This window comes from Lissotriton helveticus, chromosome 10 (assembly GCF_964261635.1).
Source record: "Lissotriton helveticus chromosome 10, aLisHel1.1, whole genome shotgun sequence".
Classification (NCBI taxonomy): domain Eukaryota; kingdom Metazoa; phylum Chordata; class Amphibia; order Caudata; family Salamandridae; genus Lissotriton; species Lissotriton helveticus.
Genome location: NC_136071.1, coordinates 929,533,388 through 929,550,435, shown reverse-complemented (window position 1 = coordinate 929,550,435; position 17,048 = coordinate 929,533,388). Strand labels below are relative to the sequence as shown.

The window sequence follows — 17,048 nt, the reverse complement described above, 5'->3', positions numbered from 1 at the left end:
AGTTCTGATGTTGAAAGTGATACTACAGAAGATTCTGATTCTGAAGTAGAAGGTGAAACAAATCCAGATACTGAAGATCGACAGAGAGGTCGACATCTGGAACCTGTGCCTGTGAATGGAGAGTTGACAAGAAAAGATTTGGAAATTATTGAAACAGATTCTGAAGAAGAAGAGAATCTATTAAAAGGAAAAACAACTGAAGATTCAGTCAAGAAGATTAATGGAGTAAGTTCTATCGAGGACAGAGAAGCTGAATCAAAAGAAATTTCTGACCAGGAGAGTATCGAAAAGCAGAAGTCAAGCTCTGAAGTAAGGAACGGAAAACCAGAATCTGGGAAGTTGGAGGTAATTGAAGAGGAGGAGGAAGACGAATTACCGAGTACCAGTGATGGAAGACAAAGCATAGTTCCTGAAGGAGTGAAACTGCCGAATAGAGAAGTTCCTGAGTCAATCATTGAAGTTTCAGACTGTGATACTGAAGAAAGTGACGTGGATAGTGAAAGTAGAAGTCCAAAGAAAAGATCTTGGAAGTCAGAGACAAGTGCTTCAGAACCAAAGAGAAAATTCGTGAGGAAAACAGATTTTTGGCCTGGTGGAAGATTGAGAGTCAGGTTGATCAAAAAACCGAAAGAGCAGGTAGAAGAAATCAGTAGTCAAAAGGGTTCTGAAAAGGAAGTTGGAGTTGGGAGAAAAATTGAAGTAGTGACAAGAAAGGGAAAGAGGATTATAAAGCCAAATCAGAAATATAAATCTCCTGAGTGGACTTATCTAGTAATTCCACCTGTCATTGACATTTACGATAGTAGTCAAGAAGAAGAAATTGAAGAAATTAGTGACAATGATTGAAGTACAGAAATTTTAATTGGGATTTTTGGGTTTTTAACTTTTGGCGAAAGGCTGAAGAAATCTTGTTAGGTGACACAAGGTCGAAGAAAACTTGTTTAGTTGAGGAAAACTTACTTTGTGACATAAGGTCGAAGAAATACTGTTAGGGTCTTGAAAAAAATATATATATATATTTTAAAAGGGGGGTGTAAATAATTAATCATTTAATTTTTAAAATAGTTTTTTTTGTTTTCTTTTAAGGCAAAACTAACCAAAGATGCCTTACGTTATGGAACAGAGTACTTCAAGGTGTTCCATTTTTAAGAGATGCTGTAAGATGACTCTGGTGTGTCTGCTCATTTTAATTCTGCTCTGGTTAGTTTTAGCTGTGATCATTCCATTTGAAATTAACAAAGATTTTAACAAAGCCAACATGACAAGCAAAGCTTCAGTTAGTCAAAACAAACATAGTGCAACAGGCAAAGTTATTGATCATCAACCTAATATTCATCAGGACAAATCTATTAGTGATTTTTCAAGCAATACATTCACAAAGCTTTTGAGTGAATATGTCAAGGTAATGGATGCAAAAGATTGCTACGTCTGTGTTAAATTACCTGCTTCTGTTTCAGAGGGAGTGACATACAATATGCTTCCTCTTACATATGGTGTGACATGTAGTGTGTTAGCTAGCTTGTTCTATCAAACTGGACGCTTAGAATACTATTATTCAGATTTTGACGAAATTTTTGCAAATTTAAAAATTGAGGGTGCTTTGAATAAGCATAAGAAAGCTAAACAGATGAGGGAATTTTTCCTTGTTACTAATGAACTCACCTATGAGTATGCTTACAAGAACAATCTAACCTGTAAACTAAGTGCTGAAGGAAAGAAGTTTTTGAATCTAGTTGAAGAGAGGAGAGCAATCTACAAGAGAAATGAAATAGTCAAGCAGACTAAGTCTAGGTTCTGGCAGAAAGAGGATGAGAAGCTAAATGGCAAAATGCTTGATAATGTTGCAATTCACATAGACAAACCAGTTAGTGGTAAGCTTTGCATTAGAAGAGACAATACACTTTTTGATAACTACTTTGTGGGTGCAAGTAATTGTGAAGATACATATCAGATCATGGGAGGTTGGGGATTCAAAGGTGGAAAAGATCCAATTTTTCCTGGAATTTATTTTGTTTGTGGTGACAAGGCTTACTACAATCTCCCTGATCACTGGTATGGAACTTGTTATGTTGGGATTGTTTTTCCTAAAATGTTCCATGTTGACAGAGATTCGGAAGGACTGTTCAAAATCAACAATTATGTAAATAGGGTTAAAAGAGAAACTTTCACAGAGGTTTTGGGAGATATTTTTCAAGCAGTGATACCTTTTGTAGGTATAACCCTGAATGCAGGAAGAATCAGAAGATTGTCCACAATTGTTGACAGATTGTCAACAGATACAGCTGATGGTTTTCAATTAGTGAATGTTGAGGTCATTGCAATCAGATCCATGGTGATTCAAGATCGCCTTACTTTAGATATACTCTTAGGAAAAGAGGTAGGAGTCTGCGGCATTTTACATGTGCAACATTGTTGCACCTATATCCCTGACGAAAGTAAGAACATTGAGATGTACATTAAAAACATCACAGAGATGCATTCAGAGATAATTCCATTAGAAGAAGAAGATTTTACAGAAAGACTTTCAAAAAGATTCCAATCAATTAAAAATTGGTTCCATGACATTGGAAGTTCTCAAAAAGATTCCAATCAATTAAAAATTGGTTCCATGACATTGGAAGTTCAGTTCTTGGCAATATTTTGGCACCTTTGATTGTGATAATATTCATTTTTGTTCTGACAAAAATTGGTTGTTTGTTGCATAAGAGAAAGAAACAAATGAAGGAAAAGAGAAGAATTTATAAAATCAAAAAAGAAGAAGAAAGGGAGATTGAGTTACAAGAATTACACAGAGCACGTTATGACAATTGCAAGGATTTTGCAGAAACAAATTTCTAGAAATACTGACACAGATGAATTTGAATCATTTTCCAAGAAATCTAAATTTCCAAATTTTGGGTGGTGGTGTGGTGATTTGTTAATCACTAGATGAGGGAGTTGATGGAGCGAGATAGAAAATAGAAATCTGTTTAAACTCGTGAAGTCACACTTCCATAACATAAAATAATAATATTAATAATTTGTGATGTGTTATGCTAACACAACCTAGATTAAACTTTACACACGGGGACATTAACATGTGTGCTCATAAACGTGCATAATTGTTGCATCTTTTGTTCGTGCAAAAATAATACGATAATTTTGTTGTTTTCGTTTTGTAATTACTAACTGCAGCAGATTTAAAAGAGGCATGTGCTTATTTTGCTTTTCTTGTCTATGTGGTGTCATTTCTACTATTCTAGGTGCATATAAGGTTTAATGATTTCATGAAGACTGGTAAATATAAAATGCTGCTTTATTTGTTTGCTTCTTGCTAGGTAACATTAGACTAATTGGGAGGGTTAATCAATTAGTAGACGAAGGGTGGAAACAGAATAAATAATATTTCTTACATTAATACTTTTCTTGTGTTTGTTTTATACTAGAAAAATAAGTTGCCTGCTTTTGGGCCTAGTTTGCTCGAGTTTGCTAAAAGATGAATTTAATTTCTGCAAGGAGCACGAGATGTCCATTTTAAAAGTTTCCATCAAAATTACATTCACACACAATCCAAGCTACACAGAGACTGGTACAGCGGGGGCATCGCGCTACCGAATTTAAAACTGTATTACTGGGCTGCCCAATTGAAACCCATTAATCAGTGGATACACGCACCGCAGGCCGAGCCCGCATTTCATTCGGACAGGGAGCAGTTGGGCGCTGATAGTCTGTTGGGTCCACTGTATGATCGGCGCAAGTTGCGCACCCTGCTCGGCCCCACCAAGTTAACGGTACAGATATGGCACGCAGCCACGGCAGCTCTGGGCTGGAAGGGGAGAATCACGAGGATGACTCCGCTGTGGGACTCTCGCGCACTGGGCAACCTGAAGAACACCAAGGGGTTCGCACAATGGGACACAATAGGCATTTCCGTGGTGGGTGACCTGTGGGAAGGGAGTGCAGTGATCCCCTTTGCCCGACTAAGAGAACTCTATGAGCTCAACGACAGGGAACTCTACAGATACATTCAGATCCGTCACGCATTGCTTGCAGCCATTCCAGCAGATACGCTACTCCCAGAGTCCTCACCCCTGGAGGATCGCCTACTCACGGATTACATGTTAGAGCGGGCGACATCCCTCATCTACCGCAAATTACTTAACAACAGCCCCGAACCCACAGCACACCTGAAAGAGAAATGGGAGGGGGAGGTTAACGACATGGATGAACACGAATGGAACGCAGCACTTGGGTCCCCTAAAGAAGTAGGCATCTCGGCACGCATGAGATTAGTGCAATTCAAGATCCTGCACAGGGTCTATTACACACGGACAATGTTACATCACATACACAGGGCGCCTCATCCCTATTGTCTGCGTGGATGTGGGGAGGAAGGCACATTCTTCCATACTATATGGGACTGCCCCAGGATTCAGGCATACTGGGCACAAGTACTCCGCACAATTTCTCAGGCATTAGAACACTCCATACTACCTGACCCGAGGAGATGTTTGCTAAATATATGGGAATCTACTGACTTGACCCGATACGAGCAACTTTGGGTCATGGCGGGGCTTATGGTAGCGAAACGTGACATAGCACAACGCTGGGGGTCAGCAGAACTACCGACTAAATCCCAGTGGTGCTTGAACATGGATCGGGTGATGTTGACCGAGCGGGCAGTATACATCAACCGTGCCTGCCCCGGGAAATGGAATAAGATATGGCTGAAATGGAATGAGTACAGGGGGGGCATCTGCGAACCCTTGCGAGAGGAGGCTCTGGATGTCTCCGACGATGAAGGGGAAGGGGGCTAAACCTGGGTGGGAGGGGGGAGTGACGTGTGAGCCTGGGCTGCAGCGGAGGGTGGCCTCATAAAGTGTAGACTGGTGAGCGAAGGAGGTAGGGACGGGCGGGGCGGGTGGAGGCATACGCGCGCTGTCTAGGGCTGGCAGATTCCCGTACATCAGAAAGGCACGAAAAACTTGAAATGCTTTGATTCATGTCAGACCACAATGTCATTCCTAACTGTTCTTGTTACGAGTTTGTTATTTTTCACAAAAAAGGAACTACAGAAAAAAGAAAACTCCATCAAAACCTCAATTCCTGCATTGAATAATTGCTTAAACGGCACTTTTATTGTTTCAGTACACTCAGTCACAAATTCCTTGTCACTGTGATATTGCTAACCTTTTTGCTGAAAGTCTGTGTACTCAACGATCCTTGGATAGCGGCCGGCCCACAGGGTTGTAGGCATTCCGCTGTGTTATATGCAAAGTGCAATAAAGGTTTTGGAAAAAAAAAAAAAAAAAAAAAAATTACATTCACTGAACAATGAAGAAGCGTTGTCATTATTTTTGTCGGACGTGGCCAAGGTCAGAAACCGGTAGAAAGAACATTTGATAACTTGGCATCCGAGGAAGTGTAATGAAGCCAGTGAGAACTCTTGCTCAAATTTGTTGCAAATCAAGGAAGCTTTGGAACACGTACAAGAAAGACAATGGTCCCAAAGAATATGACCGAATGGACCAATGAGACATCGACTTTTGCAGAAAATGTTCCTTTACTTAGATTAGCTAGCATAGAAAGGTATAAAAAACCCATGCCCTAGGGATGGGCTGGCTGCTGCTTTTCAACTTTCAGATGAGGGTGTCGTGCTGTCGGACTTTGCGTGGAGCACGTAAGAATCCTTAAAGAACTTTACTTTATTTTCATTTATTTAGCTTAGTTAGGGACTTAGGATTTTTAGAAATGCTAAACTTATAATTCCTTGCTTAAAACTGTATTTTTCTTATATTTTTCAAACATGCTTGATATGATTCTAATAAAATTTGCATTTATAAAATTATATTCCTAATAATTTAAAATTAGTTAATAAAATCTTACTCTTGAAAACAAGCTGGTCTTGGTTATTCAGAAGTACAGGTTACTATTAGCTAGATGTCATTGCCATGGTGGTCATTTAAATAGTTAGGATTTGTTCAAATGATGTCATCGTTTACCGCGGATGTATATAATTGTATATAATTTGTAAATAAGTTGTATAGGTTTAATTTGGCCACCTGATTCAGTAGGTCAAAATATGTCATGTTTGGTTAATGGGTCCATTAGTTAAAGTAGTATTTTATGAAGTAGGTTATAGAGTTAGGTAGCATTGCTTATGGCATATTTCCTATAGGCCGCTGGATCAGGGCCAGAGAGGATACATAAATATTAAAAAGCGTAGGGCTCAATGATGGCATCTGTCTCTATTCTCAAGCCTTCTGATAAGCATTTATCATCTGAAAACGGCTCAAAGACAGCCTGCTAGCTACTAGTAGCTCGTCATCCACCTGTTGGAGACCCCTGCTTTAGCAGGTCATGGAAGTTTGAGGTGACTTGCAAATCCCTTTTACCGTACAACAAAAGACTTTTTATTCCTTATAAAGCATGACCACACCATCACTCTTACCACAAACTGCTAATTACTTGGTGTCTTGCTCCTTCATATGAAAGCGATAGTATTGTTGCAGACATGAAGTATAAAAGAGGAATCTACAGTGCAATTTTAAACTTGCTATTAAGCAGTTAGTAATTTGTTGCAAAAACATATCAAAATAGTTTACTTGAAATCAGGTTAAAGAAATGACGTAATCTGAATAAGCATCAAGTAATATGCAGAGAGATCATTTCTTCTCTCTAATAAAAGATGTCCAAAACCATGTTGCCACACAACTATCATTTATGCTACATATCTTGCTAACACTGCAACTGTAATTCTACGTGACCGCCTTTCACCTTGGCTGCTGCCTCTGCAGCAGGCATTATGACGTCACAATTTAACTGTAAAAAAGTTACTACACTTGAGCTGTTACATAATTTCCTTATTGCACATGACTTCAGACATCACAACTCAATTGTAGTAAGGAAATTAAAGACAGCTTTTTATACTGGGAATGCAGGCTTAAATGTATAACAAAAAGATAAAGCAAATTAGTACCCCCGATACGCAACCTGATTAAGAAAATATGAGACACATCTTTATATTTTAATATCACAGCGCTCAGGAAAAAGCTTGCTGACTGAGAAAAGCACAATTTCTCAAAATTGAATAACAGATAACACAAACTCATATTTTGCAGCTTTATTTAAAACGATATTAAGATTTTCCTCGCAGGGCACATGTCTTGCATTCACAATATCAACCAAAACTAGGAGGAAGCCCGGTTCTGCCTTTGGTTGGTGAAAACCCTACACAGGCTCTGACCGCCAAACGTCTTGTCTGCATGTTGCTGTGTAGCGTTATATTATGAGCCACAAGACTCCGCGTAGTTGTGACATACTTCTCTGCTATTGTTTTTGTGATCAACATTGCTTCAGCTGTGGCTTTATGTTTCAAACTGGCACAGTTAGGCTGCTACAAAAACATTCTTATGTAGTTCAATCATGACTCTAACATGTCACATGTATTTGTAAAGCACACGTTCACCCAGAGGTATCTTGGCGCTGAATAACATGGTTTTTGTTACCCAACTCAACGGTACTCATTTTATCGACCTCAGATGGATGAAAGGCTGAGTGAACCCCCCGGGATTTGAATCTGTGACCATGAGGTCGAACAGAGGCTCCAGTAGTGGATGCATTAGTCCACTGAGCCACCAGATCTGGGATCAGAGCCTGGGTACTGTTGATAATTGGGAGGCATTTGATCTATTCCTCAGGTCCAAACAGGAGCATCATGAATTGATAAGACAAATGAAGACCTGCCTCGTAGGTAAGATTCTGAAGTGGCCCTGCAAGAGGTTTTTTTTCTGAATCATTAGTATCCAAACACCATTTCGACAAAGAATGTGCTCACTATAAAAACACATCTGACTATTGTATCTAGGAAACTGTGCATTCAACAGGACAACAAGAGCACATTAATACAAAAAACCCTTTTGGGCGCCTGCACACTATCAAGATAGTCTGTTTTTTCTCAGTAACACAGTACAGTTGGTTGGTCAATAACCCCTGAAATGTTAACAATCGAATTACTTTAGAAAGCCAATGTCAGTGACCAGCACCCACACTCAGGGGCTGCCGGTTTTTTATGGGCAATGGGGCTATGCCCCTTCCATTTTCTAAAGCATAATCATTGTCTGTAAGGTGGAGCAAAGACTGTCAGGCGGAGCATAAACGGCCCGATGCTTTACTTGCGTAGGCATCTGGCAGTCTAAACCATTCTTTGCCAGGCAGAAGATTTCACAGCAATGAGAGCAGAGACCTAATCAGCCTGGCGAATCCCTGTCAGGTCCTCCCCCTAATGACGAGGGAGAGCCTCACCAATACAGTTTGCCCTTGTGCATCAGGTTTAATCCCTGAAGTGCCGAGAGCGGACTATCAACGACGTCTCGTCACAGAGTCAGCAACCTTCACTGACCCAACCTCACTCCTTGAGGAGATAGAGGAGGTCTCTCTCTCTTTGGCTGATCCATGGCCAGGTTAGCCAATGAGGGGAGGTGGCAGGATCCTATGGTCCTCCATTCCCTCCCCAAACGGTCCAGCTCCTTCTGGTGCTTTCCACACCTCCCCAAGCCCCCCCCCCCCCCCCAGCGGTCCTGCTGTCACTGCAGCGGCCTGGTAAGAATTTTTTTTATTTTTATGTTTGGATGCATGTAAATATGTATTCATTGCTCCACGTGTGGATGGGTGTGTGCTTGTGAATGGTGGGTCTGAGTATGCACGCTCGTAAATGGATATGTGAGAGTGTGCTTGAGGATGGGTGGGTGGTTGTGAATATGTGTGTTGTGCTTGCGAGTGGATGCCTGGAATTAAGTGTGCGTGTGTATGCCCACTCCACTATTGGTAGGAATTATGAGCAGATGCTGCTCCCACTCTGTTTCAGCACTACTGTCCGCAGATGATAGTATAGCCTTTTATGTAACGAGGACTTATAACCATTAAAACATACATACAGTGCAACATGCACACAACAATATTTTGAAAAACACAATAAAGAGTATTACTTGTTTGAAATCTACCTGAATAAAACTGAATTCCCTCCAGTTTAAAGCACTGCTCACTGAAGGGATGGAGGTTATTGCTAGCAGAGAAAGCAACCCAAGGCTCATGATTCCAAAGGAAATATACATTTCAATTCTCCATACTTCTTCTTCATTCCAGGAATTTTCAATATTTGCATGAACCTAGTGAGGAGAAAGCCACATAAAGAAACCATATTAAAGACTACATATGTAGTACATCTAAAGCAAAATTTCAAAAGCACACTTTCAGCATAAAACGTTTTGGGACTCCTTGTTCAAAGTTTTTTTAGACAAATATCAAATTAACAGATTCCTATAACTTGTGTTGTTATTTTACAGATCTTTCTTCCAATACTGCTACTAGACCTACATGAGATGATGTAGCAGCCTCAGTCAAACCTTGTACAGAATGAAAAAAATGCTTCGTTTGGTTCCATAAAATATTTTTTTAAACAAAGAAAATATGCTCAATTCTGTGCCAAGCAAGCATCCCTGGAAGATACGCTTCGTAACTCAAACTAAATAAAATTCGGAAGCTACGTTTAAAGAATAAGATTTCTTAAAAAGTCATAATACAGATTTGTAGCAGCCGTGGAAATTACATATTTACAAACCGGAAGAAAATAACGCAATGTGTTACACTTGTTTGTAAACATAGCAGACGTTACAGAACTGCAGTGATCAATTTATATTCACAAACTGTTAGTGTGCAGCAGTGCTCAAATTATATTCACAAAGTGTTAGTGTGCAGCAGGTTGTAATAAATTGATCGATATATTGATTATATGTTTATGATGAAAAAGCTCTAGAAATAGAACTTGGAAATCATGAATTGCAGGCTATTGTAGTGATATGTTCCACAGATCTGTTATTCTAGTCACACATATAAAGAGCAGAACAGACTACGCCTAGTTTTCCACAGGACTTCTCTTACATCTATTGCAACAAACAGCATATTTGATGTTAGCGGGATTAAACATTAATTCCCATAACCTGATACATTTAAGCCGTGCACAATTTTCCTGGATATAGCAAACTTCACCCCAACACCTGCCCTAAAGACCTATTTACTAATGTACGACTTTGCTGCCAACATTCCAACAAATACAACACTTCAACGCAACATCAAACATAAAAGGAAGATACATGGGGCCTATTCCTGCCCACTTAAGGTTTGTATAATTGTGTCCAGCAGTCGTTCCTGTACATTTCAGCAAAAGAATGAATTCACTTGACAAACCTCCCCAACACTGGCAAAAAAAGATCCTAAAATGGACAAATCCCATTTTTGGAAAAAGTACAGAGATTTGTCAAATAAGGACTGGAGTTAAGTCATTAACAAGGGTTTCCCTATGCATGTGTCACCAATCCATCACTGTCGTCTGGGATATCACCAACGTCATTTGTAATGTCATCCGTGACATCATGGGCCCGATTTACAAACTCACTAAGGTAGTAAGGTTACATTAACAGCCATAAATGACTCCATGTTTTTCTGCACGTAAAATTATGGATTACTAAAACCCCCCATGTAAGAGGGGGAAAGTGGGAAAAACAGGGCATGGTTTACCATGACAATTTGTAAATACCTCAAAGCTCATGAGTTTGTACGCATTCATCAACTTCTCTCTGATTCATTCCCACGCACATCGAATACATTTGTACCCAAGTTAAGGTCAGGTATAACTCCCCTTTCAGGTTAGAAAGTGTAATGATTACCCCGAAATATGGTGGGGGTAAATGGGAAGGGGTCTCTCCCTATGGAAAAATGTTTTCACATAGAGAAAAACGAAACCATAAACGAGCACTGGCAAAGCCGGTAGGTAATACTTATGGGAGAGCTTTTGGCTATGTCAATTTCTTTTAGCCATGTTGTGTGCAGCATGGCTGGCAGGAAAAAAAGCATGACGTTTCCACGAGGGGCTGTGATCTGGTTTCTTAGTATGGGAAAGTGCTCCGCCATCACAAAAAAAATAATGTTTAACATGTCAGAGCTGAGGTTCTCCGTTTTGTCTTGGCATGAAGACAGCGACAAAAGGTCATGTAGAGCAGGGAGTACAGTGCAGTTTGCATCTTTGTAGCATCATCAAACTGGTTGACGTGACTTTTGGGCACTTTTTTTCTGGGCTGGATAAGAGGTGGCAAGAAATACAAGCATTTACAATGCAATGGTCTCGGCATTGTTAAAGTTAGAGCTATTGGCAATTGCTCATGACATTATTTTTATTTATGTTTTTGTCTTTGAAACATATAAATAAATGGCATTGTCATTTACAATGCCAATAGCTTAATCTCTGGCAAATGCGAGACCTATTGCATTTGCACCCACACAAATTAACAGCTTCAAAACGAATCACATAGAAAACACATCACACACATATCACACACACACACATATCACACAAACACATATCACACACACACGCCCATATCACACACACACACACCCATACCACACACACACACACACACATATCACACACACACACACACACACACACACACACATATACACACATACACACATACATATCACACACACACACACACACACTCTCTCTCTCTTTCCTAAAGTTTTGTAAACACAAAGCTTTGGTCATGAAAGATTGTCCTCTCCAGAGACGAATTAAGGAAACAGAAAGAAAACAAACGTGGAGATGGTGGAAGATAAGGCAGAGGACGCAGCCAGTGAAGACGCAAGCCATGGAAAGCATGCATTAAACTGCCAGACTGGGGTGGATAACAGAGACCGAGGCGAGAACAGAGCTGTGACATTTGCTCGCTCGCCCGCCCTGTAAACAAGCCTTCTACACACTGCCTGATATTTCCATCTCCATTGATTGCAATGAAATGACCCCCAAAAACACTCGCTCTCACCCTGCTTCAGAAGAATAGCAATTCAAACCGGCTATTATACCCAAACAGTTTTCTTTCGAAATATCGATGTCTCCACTTGTGCAGCTGGGAAAGGGGGATGAACCTAGTTTTGATTTTCAAGTGAAAATAAACACACTCAAAAAACAAGCATTGGAAATGCAATAGGTCTCGCATTAGGAAAGTTTGCGCGATTGGTATTGTAAATGACACTTTTTTTATTTATGTGTTGGTTTTGAAAATAGCAAAATTAATAGCTTTGTCAGTTACAATGTCAATAGTTTTAACTTTCGCAAATGTGACACCTATAGCATTTGTAATGCAATGTGTGTTGTATTTACGTGACTTAGATGTATTGATATTACAAATACCAATGGCTTTTAATTTTGTAAATAATGTGGTGGTGGATGCGGTGGTGGTGCATGTGGTGGATGTGGTGGATGTGGCGGTGGATGTCATGGTGGATGTGGAGGTGATGGTGGATGTGATGGTGGATGTGGTGGTGGATGTGGTGGTGATGGTGGATGTGGTGGTGGATGTGGTGGTGGATGCGGTGGATGTGGTGGTGGTGGATGCAGTGGATGTGGTGGTGGTGGATGCGGTGGTGGTGGTGGATGCGGTGGTGGTGGTGGATGGGGTGGTGGTGGGTGTGGTGGATGTGGTGGTAGTGGGTGTGGTGGATGTGGTGGTGGTGGGTGTGGTGGATGTGGCGGTGGATGTGGCGGTGGATGTGGCGGTGGATGTGGCGGTGGATGTGGCGGTGGATGCGGTGGTGGATGTGGTGGTGGATGCAGTGGTGGTGCATGTGGTGGTGGTGGTGGTGGTGGTGGATGTGGTGGTGGAAGATGTGGTGGATGTGGTGGATGTGGTGGTGGTGGATGCAGTGGATGTGGTGGTGGTGGGTGTGGTGGATGTGGTGGTGGATGCGGTGGTGGTGCATGTGGTGGATGTGGTGGTGGTGGATGTGGTGGTGGATGTGGCGTTGGATGTCATGGTGGATGTGGAGGTGATGGTGGATGTGGTGGTGGATGTGGTGGTGGATGCGGTGGATGTGGTGGTGGTGGATGCGGTGGATGTGGTGGTGGTGGATGCGGTGGATGTGGTGGTGGTGGATGCGGTGGTGGTGGAAGTGGTGGTGGATGTGTTGGATGTGGTGGTGGATGTGGTGGATGTGGTGGTGGTGGATGTGGTGGATGAGGTGGTGGTGGATGCAGTGGATGTGGTGGTGGATGTGGTGGTGGGTGTGGTGGATGTGGTGGTGGATGCGGTGGTGGTGCATGTGGTGGATGTGGTGGTGGTGGATGTGGTGGTGGTGGATGTGGTGGTGGTGGTGGTGGTGGATGTGGTGGTGGTGGATGTGGTGGTGGTGGTGGTGGTGGATGTGGTGGTGGATGTGGTGGTGGATGTGGTGGTGGATGCGGTGGTGGATGCGGTGGTGGATGTGGTGGTGGATGCGGTGGTGGATGTGGAGGTGATGGTGGATGTGGTGGTGGATGTGGTGGTGGATGTCATGGTGGATGTGGAGGTGATGGTGGATGTGGTGGTGGATGTGGTGGTGGTGGTGGATGCCGTGGATGTGGTGGTGGATGCCGTGGATGTGGTGATGGTGGATACGGTGGTGGTGGTGGATGCGGTGGTGGTGGTGGATGCGGTGGTGGTGGTGGCTGGGGTGGTGGATGTAGTGGTGGTGGGTGTGGTGGATGTGGTGGTGGTGGATGTGGCGGTGGATGTGGCGGTGGATGTGGTGGTGGATGTGGCGGTGGATGTGGCGGTGGATGTGGCGGTGGATGTGGCGGTGGATGTGGTGGTGGATGTGGAGATAGCGCATACTTATGGCATGACTAAAAAAAAAGCAAGCTGGTTCTGAGACGCTGCGGGCTCTTAACGACAGATGAAATCAGCAGCATTCCTGGATTTCTTAAAGTTTGTCAGAGGGGAGGGGGGCCGTGGGCTTTGCAGCACTCATGAGGCGGTTTTATACATTTTGGTTATCCATTCGTTGTGGGCAAGAGATGGGGAGATTACCAGTGACGGAGGGCAGGGCGCAGACCTTTGCAGCTGTGAGCGCATTCAATTAATGAAAAAAAAAAAGAAGACACGGCCGGCCGGCCGTGAAAAAGCCTTTGATGCAGCAGGGGGTAATTAGGGGAGGAGAATGGCTGGGCTGAGGCAGAGCGCAAAGCCTTTGATGCAGCAGGGGGCGGAGCAGGAAGAGCTGCTGGCGGCACCAAGCTGACGATTTGATGCTGAGCACGCGCATTTTAACTAATTGCGCTTGCGCATTGAGTTAAAAGTACACATGCACTGCATCAAATCGCCAGTCTAGGTAAGCTCTGTTTAAGCCCCTATAGTCTCGCTCTGCTCAATGCGCATGCGCATTGACAGGCGAGACCTAACAATGCTTATCTCCCGGGTGGACCAGGTTAACCATTTTAAGAGTATTGTAGCGGGGTGGCCACAAGTGCGCTTTCGCCCGTTATTGCAGGTAACTCTGTAAGCCATCTGGTGGTGTCTAATTATGCCTCACTGGGGCGTTAAATCGCTTGTTATTTCATTATAGCTGTGTGAAGAAAAAAAAGGTTGTACGGAAAGCAGTAAAGAAAAAAACAGAAACTTGCTCACATTGATTTAAAAACCGATGGAAGGAGAAGGGAATTTTTTAATTCTAGAAAAATGAATGGTAGAATATTCCGCAGTGGGTGGTTACGCAGTGGGCCCGCACGCACGCGTGATACCATTGCGTCAGGCCGGTGAACAACATGTCAGAATATTTTACTCTTAAACGTGACTATACCATTACATATCTAAACCGTAGCCTCGTGCGACTGACGCGAGCAGTCAATAGTTACAAAACATATGTCTGAGAGAATAACAGGAATGCATGAAGGCTGAGCTGCAAAAATAAACAAAGATTTGTGATGAGGGACAATGACATGAATGAAATAGCTAATCACACAATGGAGTGCCGAGCTCAGAAAACGTTGATTAAAGCCTGGTGGAAATTCCAGTTGCAACTGGTTACTACTGGCACCGGTTGCAGATGATTAGTTTTACACATTGAACCACATGCATGTCCGCCAGGAGGACACTCTGGAGAGGCTACACGTCGCTGGGTTTGCCTTTGTTCTTACACTCAGATTGAACAGATGCTTTTGCACAATCCCTTCTTTCATGCACAATCCCTTCTTTCATAACTTCTTAAGGAAACCCACACAATACGGTTTATTAAAGGCTTCTTTTAGAGGGGAAAACGTAAAATGTGGCTTGCAGTTCCAATGTTTACAATTGGAGGGGTAAAGTTTCAGAATGGACTGCGGGCGCCGAAGAGCTGAATAGCCCAATTACAGCCACGCGAAAAGGGGACATTATTGTTTTAAAATCGACTGCCTGTTCGCTCTTTCACTTTCTTGGTACTCCAAAATGTGGGTTTGTTGGTTAGTGCCTGGAGAGAGGCTTCTATCTTGTGTAAGCTAGGAAAGGGGAACAGCGCCTGGACCGTTCCCCGAAGCCCTCTTGTAAAGCCCGCCCCGTCTCCCTTCGTGGTTCTGGCCGTAAATTGTTGTGTGATGTTTGTTGATGGTTCTTGTATGAGAGATGAAAAAGGTGTTCTTCGTGCTTCGTATGTTGTATGTACAGTGGCCATGGTTCTTAAAGCAACCTGTCTAGAGGGATAAATTCAGCCCAAATTTCGAAGTTGGTCGCTTTGACCAGGGTCTGCATAATTGACAAAAATCTACGAATAATCATATTTACGTATAGTCAATATGGTTTTGGGGTGGTGCATGACTTTGGTCAATTGTGGATGCAACGTGGATTCCTGACTTCTTCGGGATCACCGGTTCGGAATAGTAAAGATTTAAAAGACTTGTTGAATGCACTACAATTGCCCAAAGAGATTGCAGTGGTTAAATGTCCGGCACACAGATCAGGAAATGATTATGTGACTAGTGGAAACAGATACGCTGACCAAGTGGCTAGTTTCTGTGCACAAAATTCAGTCTCGATTAATAAAGGAACAGAAAAAAAGAATACAGATTGTCACTTGATGTTCTCCACTATTGAAAGGTCGGATGAAATTATTCAGGTGCAGGAAGAAGCCAGTGATGAGGAAAAAGAATTTTGGATTAAATCTGGCTTTAAAAAGAGATCAGATGATAAAATATGGGTGTATACAGATGACAGTAGTGATGTCAGATTGTCTACTGTCACAGATGGCCAGAGTGTACAATGGAATTACACATGTGGGAAGAGATGCCATGATCAGAGTCTTTAAGCAGTCATGGTATAACTTAAAGCTTAGGGTTATTGCAGAGAGTCCGTGCCAAAGGTGCGTCAGCAGCAAAATCAAGGCAGAAAACAATTGTTAGTTGGGGTTGAATTGGAAAAGCAGCTTGACCTTTTACCAGGTTATTGGCAGACTTCATCGAGCTCCCTCCTTGTAATAGACTAAAATATGTGTTGGTTGTTGTTTGTCTGTTCTCTCGTTGGGTAGAAGCTTATTCGACAAGAAGAAGTGATAGTCTAACAGTTGCTAAATTGGTTTTGAGAGAAATAATACCTATATTTGGATTTCCAGTCTCTTTAGAAACAGATAAAGGTAATCATTTTAATAAGGAAATAATTTGGATGATTTGCTCAGCATTACAAATTGAGCAAAAGCTGCATTGTGTCTATCGAAAAGAAGCGTCGGGCGTGGTCGAGCAGATTAACAGTACAATTAAGTCCAGACTGTCAAAAGTGTGTGCATCGACAACACTGAATTTGCCAGATGCTTTACCCTTGGTGTTAATGAGTTTGAGAAGCATTCCTGATAAAAAGACTGGATTATCCCCTCACGAAATTATTATGGGAAGAGCATTGATACCAACAGATGAATATTACTGATGATCTAGTGCTTGATTATTGCAAGGGATTGGCTGATGTGGTGCATTCTGTGTCTCATCAGGTGGATAAATTTCAACCACAACACAACAGGAGCAAGCACATGATTTAAGTCTAGGTGAGTGGATCCTGGTGAAGAAACATGTGAGATCGCCGTGTTTGGAACCTAGATGGCACGACCCTTACCAAATCATATTGGTAATGAGGACAGCAGTGAAGTGTGGTGGCTTGCCGGATTGGATACACGCAAGTCATACAAGAAGAGTCCCAAGTCCACTTGAAAGACAAAAAGAACAGCAACTGGAGAGA

The 17,048-nt window shown here is 42.3% G+C and overlaps 1 protein-coding gene across 3 annotated transcripts in view; it reads right to left on the bottom strand.

Moving 5' to 3' along the window:
* STEAP2 (STEAP2 metalloreductase) overlaps nt 1-17,048 on the bottom strand; it is a 434,593-nt gene that overhangs the window by 174,831 nt on the left and 242,714 nt on the right. For all 3 annotated transcript variants that reach the window (XR_013601690.1, XM_078663584.1, XM_078663585.1), the window contains exon 4: nt 8,982-9,146. Coding sequence is in view for 2 of the 3 variants with exons in the window: in XM_078663584.1 (XP_078519710.1) it covers nt 8,982-9,146 (165 nt within the window). In the remaining variant the exon portion in view is untranslated. The remainder of the gene's footprint in view (nt 1-8,981; nt 9,147-17,048) is intronic.